The 13,487-nt window shown below is 49.2% G+C and overlaps 1 protein-coding gene across 6 annotated transcripts in view; it reads left to right on the forward strand.

The window, feature by feature from the left end:
• The first annotated feature begins 487 nt into the window (after nt 1–487).
• Nucleotides 488–13,487, forward strand: part of CIITA (class II major histocompatibility complex transactivator) — a 60,857-nt gene continuing 47,857 nt past the window's right edge. For 3 of the 6 annotated variants that reach the window (XM_073015170.1, XM_073015171.1, XM_073015172.1), the window contains exon 1: nt 488–858. In XM_073015170.1, the coding sequence (XP_072871271.1) occupies nt 576–858 (283 nt within the window). In that variant the 5' untranslated portion in view covers nt 488–575. Of the gene's footprint in view, nt 859–10,677; nt 13,051–13,487 lie in introns of those variants that run through there. The other 3 variants (XM_007985572.3, XM_007985579.3, XM_007985587.3) reach the window with 2 other exon arrangements.

A 13,487-nucleotide genomic window follows, 5' to 3' on the forward strand; every position in this document is an offset into this window, starting at 1 on the left:
AGCCTGGGAACTTGAGGCTGCAGTGAGTATGATCACGCCACTGCACACCAGCCTGGGCAACAGAGCAAGACCCTGCCAAAAAAAAAAAAAAAAAATGCTACTTAACACGCCCAAAGTCACATAATTGTCAAGGAGCAGATCTGGGACTTGAACATAGGCAGATTAGCTCCAAGCCTATTTGCTTAACCTGTATACCACAATGCCTTCTTGTTATGATAAAACATCCGAAAAGACCTATTACCCTTTAAGTCCTCTACAGAGGCATGTTGCCTTCCTCTTAGCAATACGAGATTAGCTCCAACAGAAGACTGTGGGCTTCTCTGGCATATGCACCTGGGTAGGACCCAGAGAATACCTGTGGAGTCTGAATCAACCCAAAAGCCAATATCCATCCGTTCTTCAGGAACCCCAGCCTACAACGCAAAAGAGGAAATCTTCCTAAGTAGAAATAAACTGTAATAAATTGCAGAGGTTCCCTCGTCCTGGTTTTCACTTCATGTTTTGGATGCTGCACGCCGGGTGAGCAGAGATCCCAGGCACTGGCCAGGGCAGCTGCCCTGACTCCAAGGGCTGCCATGAACAACTTCCAGGCCATCCTGACTCAGGTGCGAGTACTGCTGTCCAGCCATCAGCCCAGCCAGGTGCAGGCCCTCTTGGACAACCTGCTGAAGGAGGAGCTCCTCTCCAGGGAATACCACTGCACCCTGCTCCATGAGCCTGATAGTGAGGCTCTGGCCAGGAAGATCTCTTTGACCCTACTAGAGAAAGGAGACCTGGACTTGGCCCTCCTGGGGTGGGCCCGGAGTGGGCTGCAGCCCCCAGCAGCCGAGAGGGGCCCTGGCCACAGTGACCATGATGGTAAGTTGGCATCACTTTTAATCAAAGAGCAATGACAGACTGTAGGCAGCTCAAGGATTTTTCCCTCCTCTCTGAAAGGGAAGTCAACGGGAAGGCAGACTGGTGTCTGGTGAGCTGGCAGGAGCAGTGAAAACTTGGAGCACTGTCTCTGTTGCTGGGTGTGCTGGAGCGTACGGTGTGCTTCCCACTCTACTGGAAGGAACCATCCCAGGGGCATGCAGCCAAATGCCTGCTTGGGTTCACTCACTGAGCCCTGATGATACACCAACATTAACGGGGCATGGATGGACAGATCAGCTCCTGCCTTCTAGGGGCCCGCAGTCTAGTGGGGAAGATGGATGCAGGCACAATCAGTGTGAGTCAAAAAGAGAGAAATGGGGCCGGGCGCAGGGGCTCATGCCTGTAATCCCAGCACTTTGGGAGGCCAAGGCAAGTGGATCACCGGAGATCAGTTCAACATCAGCCTGGCCAACATGGCAAAACCCTGTCTCTACTAAAAAATACAAAAATCAGTCAGACATCCTGGTGGGTGCCTGTAGTCCCAGCTACTCAGGAGGCTGAGGCAGGAGAATTGCTTGAACTCGGAAGGCAGAGGTTGCAACGAGGCAAGATTGTGCTACTGTACTCAATCTCGGGAACAGAGGGAGACTCCATCTAAAAAACAATAGAGAAATGGGGTGCAGAGAAAGGAGGAGCCAGAGAAAGAGCTGAAAGCAGAGCTCACCTTGTGTGTATGTGTGTGCATGAGCATGTGTGCGTTTGCATGCATTTGCTTATGTGTGCATGTGTGTGTCTGTGTGACACACAGAGACAGAAACCGAGAGACAGAGGGAGAGTGAGAAAGGAAGGAAGAGAAAGACAGACAGAAAGAGACAGGCAGACAGACAGAGACAGGGAGAAAAGAGAGGGAGAGGAAGGAAAGGGGAGGCTGACGGAGGAAGAGAAAAAGGGAGAAGGTAGGGGAAAGAAAGATGAGAAACAGAGAATAAGAAATCGCTTGGAGGGAGAGAGAATGAATGCCTTATTTTTAAGAGCATTGGTGACACAATCATCTTAAACCGGAAAGACAAGCCTGTACTGTACTCTGTCTGCTCACATTCTTGGCTCCTCCAACTTTTTACGTCTCCTACCCAGTTACAAAGAAGTCCTCCCTCCATTGCAATGTCACAACTTTCTTTCTTTTTTTTGAGACAGAGTCTGTTTGGTTGCCCAGGCTGGAGTGTAGTGGCACGATCACAGCTCACTGCAGCCTCAACTTGCGGTGCTGAAGTAGATCCTCCCACCTCAGCCTCCCAACTAGCTGGGACCACAGGCAGGTACCACTATGCCTGGATACTTTTTTAAAATTACTTTTTGTGGACATGAGGTCTCACTGTGTTGACCAGGCTGCTCACAAACCCCTGAGCTCAAGTGATCCTCCCGCCTTGGCCTCCCAAAGTGCTGGGCTTACAGGCGTGAGCCACCGCATCCGACATGGTCATAACTTTCTAAAGACGACGTTAGTTCTATCTCCTTCTGAAATGCAAGTCTTGAGAGAATAACAGTGATTGACATTTATTGAGTATTTAGTGTGCCAGAAACTTCCTAACCACAATCTAGAACCCTCTTACTTCTCCCTTGACCTTGAGCCCTTTGATCCTCATCCGTATTTAACACTTAAAGAAGAAAACAGACTCTGCCTAGTGGTGACACACCTTGCCCAGGTCCCCCAGGTGGGAAGTGGTGAAGGCTAGATTTGAAGACAGACAAGCTTTGATCTTCAACTTAACCTTCAGGGCATCAAATGCATTTTGGTGGCCTTATCTTGGGCACCAGGTCAATGCTGTTTACCAACTTTCCTGCCAAGACATACATTTCTACGGGGTTGGCTCTTTTTGTGGTCAAATTCTCACCCAAGTGGTTTCCATCGTCTCTTGACCTCATCTTTCATTCTCTTCCTCCTAACAGACAGCTAGGCAAGGGGGCATCTTTACTACCCAAACACTCTCCCTTGGCTTCTCAACAGGGGTTCAGACAGCCAGTGTGGTCTCGATGACGGCACAGATGCCAACTGGGGGAGAAGCCAGAACCTTCCTCTCTCCCTGGCTGTAGCCCCTCCCGCCCCAGCCACATGTGCCTTCACAAACTGCTGCCGGACACTCCAGCCCCTCCCACCCCCTCCTTCCGAGAGTGCTGGTTCCTGTTATTTAACTGTGTTTCCTCCCTTGGGAGGTAATATTTTTATTTCTGATCTCACGTGACTCCAGAAAGTGGAACTGCACTCAGGGCCCAGTGTGGTCTTCGGGGAGCTGAGAGGGGTATAGGGCAAATTGCTTTTTTCCTGCTTTCTCTTTCTGCCCTGCAACCAGCTTCCCTCCAGGGCTGCCAGGCCTGACCCTCTACAGTGGGCAGGTGTGCTGCTGCTGGACAGCTCTCAGAGGGGAGGAAAGAGGACAGGGCAAGAGAATTGCATGGTTTGTAAACAAAGGGCACTGACTCATTTTTATGGGGGTTCGGAAAAGGAAATCATCCATGTGGGGATTTTGTGACCCTCCCTCCGAACCACTCTGTAACGACCTTGGCCCTCTGCTGTGCTAAACGCTCCACTGGCTCCCATGTCACTCAGAGAAAAAGCTAAATCTGGACAACGGCCCACAATCTGGACAATTTCCCACCTCATCACCTCCCTGTTGTCATTCCCTACTCCTGTCTGCCTCGTTCATCTACTCCAGCCACGTTGGCACCCTTGCTGTTCCTCGGACATGCTCAGCACACTGTCTGCCTCAGAACCTTTGCACAAGCCATTCCCTCTGCCTGGAGCACTCTTCTCCGAGCATTCTCTTGGTCAACCTCCTAAATTCCTTCTACTCTTTGCAGCTTATCAACGAGGCCTACCCTGACCAAACCATTTAGAATTGCAGCTCCTCCCTCCACACTCTGAGCCCCCTCCCCAGATTGATTTTTTTTCCCCACTTTTTTTTTTTTTTTTGATACAGAGTCTCACTCTAATGCCCAGGCTGGAGTGCAGTGGTGAGATCTCCGCTCACTGCAACCTCCACCTCCTGGGTTCAAGCAGTTCTCATGCCTTAGCCTCCCAAATAGCTGGGATTCCAGGTGTAAGCCACTACGCCAGGCTAATTTTTGTATTTTTAGAGACAGTGTTTCACCACGTTGGCCAGGCTGGTCTTGAACTCCTGACCTCAAGTGATCTGTCCACCCCACAAAGTACTGGGATTACAGGCTTGAGCCACTGTGCCTGGTCCCCCACCTTCTGTATATCTTACTTTGGTATTGTGTGTGTGTTGTTTATTGTTCGACCCTCCCACTGGAAAATAAACTCCACGTGGACATGGATCTATGTTTTGATCACAATATGTCCCAAATACCTAGCACAGGGCCTGAGCACACGGTAGGTGTGCAATATATGTTTGTTGAATATTGAGTGGATGGATGGGTGGTTGGGTGAGTGGATGGATGAATGGATAGTTCATGTAATACCATTATTCCTCCTTTACTAACGAGTAAACTGAGGCACAGAGAAGTTAAGTGATTTGCCTCTGGTCATGTTCTGAAGAGGGAGACTATGGGGTCTCATGAGTCCTGGCCAATTGCTGTAATTTCTGCAAAAAAAGTACTGTTTTGGCTTCCTGTCCTAAACAACCCAAGGGGCTACCGTAAATCTACCCCAAATAGGTCGGCAATCTTCAAAGTGAAATTGATGATTCAGAAGGCACCTTCAGATATTGCAGTGCCTTAGTTGCAATTGTGCAGAAAGCTCAATCCTGGAGATGGGAGCTTAGGGGTTTTGCTCTATGCTACACAGAGCATCCTCTGTGTATCCAGCCCCAGGAAAGCTCCAGCGAGTCCCAAGAGTCAAGGTCCTTGCCCTGGAGGAACTCAGGTGCCTCAATAGGAACTTAAAGCAAACATTCAGGCAGTCCCTGGTCAACAGTGGGTGACAACATCAGGACAACACCTGTCAGAAGCCAAAGAAGGGGGAGCTAGGATGGGTGATGATGGAAAAAGAACCAGGCTGGAGGCTGGACAGCTGGACAGCTGGACAACTCTGGGTCTGAGGCCATCCTCTGTTCTTTATGCACCATGTGACCTTAGCTACATGACTAGACCACTCGGAATCTCAGTTTCTTCATCTCTGAAATGGGAGCAATGATACGAATCTCCCAGGGCTCTAGTGAGGGTTAAATGAGATGGTAGGTAGAAACCTTCCAAGGCAGTGCTTGGCATTAGGTCACACTGTATAAACATCAGACCACTATAAGGAGGACAACAGCAAGGAGAATTGAACAGGAAGAAGATAAACCAGGGGTTTGAAGCACCGAGAAAAATAATTACTACAGTCTCACTGGGGGCCCTAAACAATATCTAGACACCTACTCTGTGTAAAACGCAGTGCTGAGTGCTTGGGTACTGTGCATATTTGAGAACTGAATCAATGTGGCCCCTGTCCTTGGGTTGAGGCATTGAATTAGCACATGGGCCATGTCCTCAGACAGCCTGAGCGCCTGTCCTGCTTTCCCAATTCCAAGAGGTATGACTCTGAGCACTTCCTGGGCACCCCGCCTCAGTTTCCCCATCTATAAAGTGGAGATGATAATAGCATTCAGAGTCCCTGATCTAAGGGCTCAGGGACATCATTCAGTGTAAGACCCATGCATTTCCTGCAAGAGGAAGCTGGTTCTGACTCAGCCTCGAGGCTGGCGTCTGAGGCAACCACAAGCCCAACGTGAATGGTGGAAAGATGACTCTAAGTGCGGGCAGCCTCAGCTGGCCTTAGGTTTGACCATGGAAGGCACCGCATGAAGGGGCCCATTCTGCACACTTTCTCAGAGGCTGCAGGGCACCCCTGCCAGGGTCTTATATTTTATTGATTCCTTTGACTCTGCTTTGTTGGTTGTTTTTGTTGTTCTGTTTTCATTGTGTGGTATTTTCGCCCATAAGGTCTCAGTTCTAGGAAGAATAGAACAAAGCCTCCCTCTGGGAAGTTGCCTGATTTATTGGAAAGGTAGGAACACTCCACAAATCGCTAAGCTCCCTTCCTCCAGCTTCCTTCCCCATCTGATCCTTTGGATGTGAGAAACCAGAGGTGTGACATACCAGAGAGGATACAGGCTGTGCCCTCCCTCTTTTTGGGCTTCCTTTCCTGAGAACTAGTCCCTGTTCTGATCCTGGGAACCTCCTTTGCCTCAGGAAAGGGGATGTGTTGGTGAGGAACTCATGCCTTTCACCTTGGACTGCTTCTCTGGCCCTCTACCCCAGGAACCACAGAAGGAGACACACCTGCATCCGGAAGCTGGCATTTCCCCATGGGTTTTCCCAGGCCACACTGTTCCAAACACAGCTTGCCCCTAAGCCTGGCACTTCTCCAACGAGGGACGGTTTCTGTTCTCTGTTGCTATGACCTTGAACAGTTCGCCTGCGTTCCTTACTGTCTACTCTCCCATCCACCTACCTGCCTGCCCTCCAACTTTCCTGATCTGTCTACTTACCTTCTCATATCTATTTCTTTTTATTATTGTTATTATCATTATTCTCACCCTGTCTTTTTTTAAATTAATTTTTATTATTATTATTTTTTTGGCTGGGGGACAGAGTCTTGCTTTGTCGCCCAGGCTGGAGGGCAGTGGCATGATCTCAGCTCATTGTAACCTCTGCCTCCCGGATTCAAGCAATTCTTCTGCCTCAGCCTCCTGAATGGCTAGGATCACAGGCACCTGCCACCGTGCCCAGCTAATTTTTGTATTTTTAGTAGAGACAGGGTTTCATCATGTTGGCCAGACCGGGCTGAAACTCCTGACCTCAAGCAATCCACCCATCTCAGTTTCCCAAAATCCTGGGATTACAGGCATGAGCCACTGTGCCCAGCCTCTTGCCCTGTCTTATGGTGGTAATCTACTTCTCAATTTATCTATTTATATCTACTACCTACATACTTATATACTTATTTACTCATGTCTACTTATCAGTTAATCAATTTCTGTACCTACCTAATCACCCATATATTTCTCATATATTTACATGTCAAAGTATTTTCCTACCTTCCTACCAACTAAGCCCCCTATACAACAATCCATCAGTAGGTCCAGGTTCTCGTATGCTCTCCCATGTTCCTTCCTAATTTGGATACATAGCAGTTGTTTTCTACTCACCAGTCTCCCTGTTCACTGATCTCTTTTCCTCCCTTTCTCGCCTCCTTTATTTCCTTCTCCTGAATCATTTATTTAGCACCTGCTAGAAATTATGGTGGACTCCCCATCCAGTGCTCTTTCACCAAAAAGCATGAGATGAAGAAGCACTTTCAATCTAGTAGGGGAGGAATCTTCATCCATTTGGAACTGGAGGCTGCCTTGATCATTCAAATCTAAAACTCCATTCATTCCTTCAAATGGTCTTGGAATAGTGTGTCTTTTATTTTATTATTTTTATTTTTAATTTTATTTATTTATTTTTTTTTGAGAGGGAGTCTCCCTCTGTTGCCCAGGCTGGAGTGCAGTGGCATGATCTCAGCTCACTGCAAGCTCCGCCTCCCAGGTTCACGCCATTCTCTGGCCTTAGCCTCCCAAAGTAGCTGGGACTACAGGCACCCGCCACCACACCCAGCTACTTTTTTGTATTTTTAGTGGAGACGGGTTTTCACCGTGTTAGCCAGGATGGTCTCGATCTCCTGACTTTGTGATCCACCCGCCTCGGCCTCCCAAAGTGCTGGGATTACAGGCATTAGCCACCGCGCCCAGCCTGTTTTATTTTTTTTGAGACAGGGTCTTGCTCTGTCGCCAAGGCTGGAGCACAGTGGTGCAATCACAGCTCACTACAGCCTCAACCTTCTGGGCTCAAGTCGTCCTCCCATCTCAGCCTCCCAAGTAGCTGGGACTACAGGCATGCACCACTCTGCCAGGCTAATTTTTTTATTTGTTGTAGAGATGAGGTCTCGCTGTGTTGCACATGGCTGGTCTCAAACTTCTGGGCTCAAGTGACATGCCTGCCTTAGCCTCCCAAAGTGCAGTGTGCACCCAGCATCAGACACACTGATGATGTGTCTTTCAAACGCTCAGTTCTATGTAGGCATTGGGGTGACCATAGAAAATTAAAGACCTGGCCCTAGACATTAACAGATTTATGATCTAATCGGAGGTAGCAGGGATGATGCTTATGAACTTGAAAGTTGAAGTTTTATTGCCAAACAATGTTGCAGCAAGTTTTGTAAAACCTAGCAAAGCAAAAAATTATAGTTAGCTGGTGACACAATGAAGTTGGGAACTCGAGCTTTGCAGGATGGCTAAAATATAGGCCAAAAGGGAGAAGGCAGGAGAGCAGCGCCGGGAGGGAGCAAGCTCCCAGCGTTCTCCCCTGACTTGCAGGGAACCAAGGTGTGAAGGTAGGATTGAGCGAAATCTGTTTTGGGAGATGGCAGCAAGGACCGGCAATTTTTCCAGAACACTGTTCTTTACTTGGAAGACCAAGTTCCTCCCCATCTCTCCCTGGGACTTGGCAGGGGACCCCAGTATGGGTGCTAGTGGTTGCTGCCATGCTAGATTCTGGCTCAAGACAAATAAATTCAGATCCTTAGGGCAAGACTGGCTTCAGCAGCACCTCTCCTGACAGAGGTCCCCTCTCAGGACAGAACTGACTTTGTCCCAAGCAGACCTGGGCTCGGGGAATCCTCATCACCTCTGCAAGAGTTTGTTGTTGTTGTTGTTGTTGTTGTTGTTGTTGTTGTTGATGTTGTTTGAGATGGAGTCTCACTCTGTTGCCCAGGCTGGAGTGCAATGGTGTGATCTCAGCTCACTGCAACCTCCACCTCCTGGGTTCAAGCAATTCTCCTGCCTCAGCCTCCTGAGCAGCTGGGATTACAGGCATGAACCACCACTCCTGGATAATTTTTCTATTTTTAGTAGAGACAGGGTTTCACCATGTTTACCAGGCTGGTTTCGAATTCCTGACCTCAAGTGATCCATCCACCTCAGTCTCCTAAAGTGCTGAGATTACAGGTGTGAGTCGCCACATCCACCCTGCAGGAGTCTTTAAGAGGCAGCAGCAAGGAGGCAGGTGTTTCAACAGAGAAGAAGCCTGCGGTGGGCTTCACCCCTCCTCCTGCTCTTTACCCCCATTCACTCAGTGCCAGAGGTTGTTATTCTGCCTCTGAGCCTTCCTGCCCGCTCCCTCTCCATCCCTGAACCTTCACCTGCCTCTGCTGAAATTCAGCTCAGCTCCTGGCTGGGTACCACTGCCACTCATCTCTAGCCTCTCTACCCTGGTGCCTCCGGGTGCCAAAGTGCATCCTCTGCCATCAGCCAAACACACGGGTTGACGGGTGTCCCTTGCTCTGCTCAGAGACCTACTCTGACACAGGCATCATCAGGTTCAGGTCTTGTGGAAAAGACCCGGGTCTGGAGGAGTCAAGGAAGATGTAGATGAGGAAGGTGGTACTGAAATGAACCTCTGGTACAGGGAAGATATACCAGGCAGCTGCAGTCATCCAGGTGAGAGCTGGTAGTCGTGACTGGCCCATTCTAAGTTCCAAAGCTGCCTTGGCCATCAGTCTGAGGGCGGGATGGGGGGACATCAGAGCCAGCTATCTCTGAGAACAGAAAGGGACCCCCATATGGGACCTCAAGACGGCTGAGCAGTTAGAGGTGCCTCTCCCGTGGCATAGGATAATGAGACTTCTTAGAATTTCTTTCTTTCTCTCTCTCTCTCTTTCTTTTTCTTCCCTCCCTCCCTCCCTCCCTCCCTCCCTCCCTCCCTCCCTTCTTTCTTTCTTTCTTTCTTTCTTTCTTTCTTTCTTTCTTTCTTTCTTTCTTTCTTTCTTTCTTTCTTTCTTTCTTTCTTTCTTTCTTGAAACTGAGTCTCTGTCACCCAGGCTTGAGTGTAGTGGCACAATCTAAGCTCACTGCAACCTCCGCCTCCTGGGTTCATGTGATTCTCATCCTTCAGCCTCCCGAGTAGCACACGCACCATCACGCCCAGGCTAATTTTTGTACTTTTAGTAGAGACAGGGTTTTGCCATGTTGGCCAGGCTGGTCTTGAACTCCTGACATCAAATGATCTGCCTGCCTCAGCCTCCCAAAGTGGATTACAGGTATGAGCCACCGCGCCTGGCCCTTCTTAGAATTTCTGACATTCACCATGTCCATTTGTTAGCCCCACCAAGCAAGGCTGTTTCAAATTGACTCTTAGCACTTCTTATTTGTCTGGCAATTTCCACCCCCCTCCTCACCCCAGGACTTCTGAAAACAGTGAAGCCTTGAAAGTAATCACCTTACAAAGAAGGGCATCATTCTCATTTCACACGTGGGGAAACTGAGGACCACAGAGAGGAAGTAAAGAGGCCAAGGTCGCACACCTGCTAGTAAGTTCCCCGTCCAGTGCTCTTTCAGCAAAAATGCATGAGGCACACAAGTCATTGCTTCCAAACATTCATTTCAGTACCACCTTCCTCATTTTTGTGTTTTCTGCATAACACCTTACTATTATTTATGACAGGGTATTTTTTTAACCACTCACCTTTTTTATTCACCTTTCTTTTCTTTTCTTTAAGAAAGACAGGATCTCACTCTGTTGCCCAGGCTAGAGTGTGTGGCATGATCATAGCTCGCTGCAGCCTCGAACTCCTGGGCACGCTCGATCCTCCCACCTCAGCCTCCAGAGTAGCTGGGACTACAGGTGTGCACCATCATACCCGACTAATTTTTAAAAAAATATTTGTAGAAAAGTTAGCCGGATGCAGTGGCGAGTGCCTGTAATCCCAGCTAATCAGGAGGTTGAGGCAGGAGAATCACTTGAACCCGGGAGCAGAGGTTGCAGTGAGCCAAGATCGTGCCATTGGACTCTAGCCTGGCAACAAGAGTGAAACTCTGTCTAAAAAATAATAATAATGATGATAATTTGTAGACACAGGGTCTCACTATGTTGCCCAGGCTGGCCTCCAACTCCTGACTTCAAGCAAGCCTCCTGCTTTGGCCTCCCAAAATGTTGGAATTACAGGTACAAGCCACCTGGCCCAGACATCTACTTTATTTTCAAATAACACTTTACACTCCATTATAAAGGAAAAAGAAAATGGCAAAACCAGGAGGTAACCATGAAACAAGAAAGCAGAGTGATGTTCGATTCTAGCAAGATACTGTTGACTGTAGAAGGCTCTGAGGCTAGAGAGCTGCTTTCTATAAAATGAAGTGATCATACATTAGAAGAGGTCTTAAAGACATGTTAGCACCAAACTGAGACTTCCTCCTTGATACCATCGGAAGGATGCGCAGATACTGGAAAAGACACTACCTTTCTCCCTGTGGGAGTCAGTATTATTTAGCATCACATCGGTGATCATCCCAAACCATCTGGCTACAAGGGTACTATATTTGGGTCAACACTCTTTTAGGCATAACTTATGTTTTAGTCCAATATCTAGGGATGAAAATGACAGGTGGGCCACTTATGATCTCCAGGGAAATTCAGGGCAATTTCGTGTGGGAGTGGGCATGGTAGAGGGGAACGGCATCTAAGAAGTCCCCAACAGAGGCTCTCAGCTTGTCTTGAGGCATTTGGGGCGGCTATGATACTGGCCCCATCCTGCAGAGGATGGCACATATTGGCAGCTGGCACCAGCGTGGTTCCATTGTGATCATCATTTCTGAATGTCAGAGTGTTGAAGTTTCCCCCAATAGACTTTCTGTGCGACTTTCTGTCTTCACCAAATGCAATCCACAACAGAGAATTGAAATTAATTTCAGAGGCGTGGGGAGGGCTTAAGGGAGCGTGGGAAAATTAGAGGGTGTTCAGAAACAGAAATCTGACGGCTTGGGGCCACCTTGCAGGGAGAGTTTTTTGACAGTCCCCGACTTGTTTCTTTGCATGTTGGCTTAGCTTGGCAGGCTCCCAACCGGTGACTGGCTAGTGATGAGGCTAGTGATGAGGCTGTGTGCCTCTGAGCTGGGCATCCGAAGGCATCTTTGGGGAAGCTGAGGGCACGAGGAGAGGCTGCCAGACTCCAGGGGCTGCTGCCTGGCTGGAATTCCTACACCATGCGTTGCCTGGCTCCACACCCGGCTGGGTCCTACCTGTCAGAGCCTCAAGGTAAAAGGGCCGGGAAAGCATCTTAATTTAGAGTGCGGTCTCAGCTGGTCCTGCCATTCCAGATAAACAGAGAAACCATTCTGAATTGGGGGCGGGGATGAGGATGAGAACATGAGTCTGTGTCCTGCTGGGGCAGGCCATTCGAAGATGTGAAACAGTTGTCTATTTCCTTCCACCGGAGGGAACCTTCAGGTCAGCCAGGTGTCTGGACTGTGAATCCTGTATCAGCACCGAAAGGTTCTAGAAGTCAGACTTTCGGGCAGTGTGTCATTAACTCTCAGCGTGCTGGCCTGGCTCCGCCCACAGCAAGATCCTTTCTCATCCCTTTGGGTAAATACTGAGCACTGCTTCTGCAAGATGGGACCTCTGCCAGACTCTACTCCATCTCCAGAGAAGCAGGGAAACCAAAATTGGAGTCAGCCTTGAGTTGTAGCTGTTGAGCCCTTGGCAGCTGGTGAGAGCTGGCGGATGCTGCCGTTCCCCCAGTTTTAAAATGGTGTTGTTAGAAAAGGGGCAGGGGACAAGGGGACAGATGCTGGGAAGAGCACAGCGTAGACACCTAGCACTGGCTCTGAAGGCAGCATGGCAGCTCCACCGTTAGCTGGGAAGGGTGTGCCCCTGAAGAAGTTATTTATATTCTCTGAGTCACTTTTCCTGGAGTGTAAAATGGACCCGTGGGAAAGCCCATATGATAGGGTAATGACGAGGGACCTAGCACACTACCCAGTAGTTTGTAGGAACTGAATATCATCATAAGAGCTCAATTTTATTGGCATTGCTGTTGTTGGATGGTTAAAGGGTTTAAGGGAGTGTGGGAAAATTAGAGGGTGTTCAGAAACAGAAATCTGACAGCTTGGGGCCACCTTGCAGGGAGAGTTTTTTGACAGTCCCTCACTTGTTTCTTTGCATGTTGGCTTAGCTTGGCGGGCTCCCGACTAGACTAGTGGCTGTCTAGTGATGAGGCTGTGTGCTTCTGAGCTGGGCATCCGAAGGCATCTTTGGGGAAGCTGAGGGCACGAGGAGGGGCTGCCAGACTCCAGGAGCTGCTGCCTGGCTGGAATTCCTACACCGTGCGTTGCCTGGCTCCACACCTGGCTGGGTCCTACCTGTCAGAGCCCCAAGGTAAAAGGGCCGGGGAAGCATCTTAATTTAGAGTGCGGTCTCAGTTGGTCCTGCCATTCCAGAGAAACAGAGAAAAGGTATCCCTTTTCTCAGACTCCCCTGAAATGTATGGTTTGCTCTGAACCCAGAGAGAGATGACAGGTCTGCGGGTGTTGCTGGGTGCAGATGTAAGTTGCTAGGGGAAAGTGTTTGAAGGGGAGAAGTCAGAGGTGACTTTGCCCCCTCCCTCAATTCCAGATGAGGAAATACAGGCCTGAAAAGGGAAAGTGACCACCTCAAGGTCTCATGCCCTGGAGGACCCAGCAGGAATCCAAGACCTCTGAAAAGGAAGGGCAGGGCTCTTGCCACCACTGGGGGTGTGGTCATGGTTTTCCATCCATGGAAGGCCCTGAGAGATTTTGTCTTTCTCCCTAGGGCCAGCATCAGAGGAGCGAATA

Source organism: Chlorocebus sabaeus, chromosome 5 (assembly GCF_047675955.1).
Source record: "Chlorocebus sabaeus isolate Y175 chromosome 5, mChlSab1.0.hap1, whole genome shotgun sequence".
NCBI lineage: Eukaryota > Metazoa > Chordata > Mammalia > Primates > Cercopithecidae > Chlorocebus > Chlorocebus sabaeus.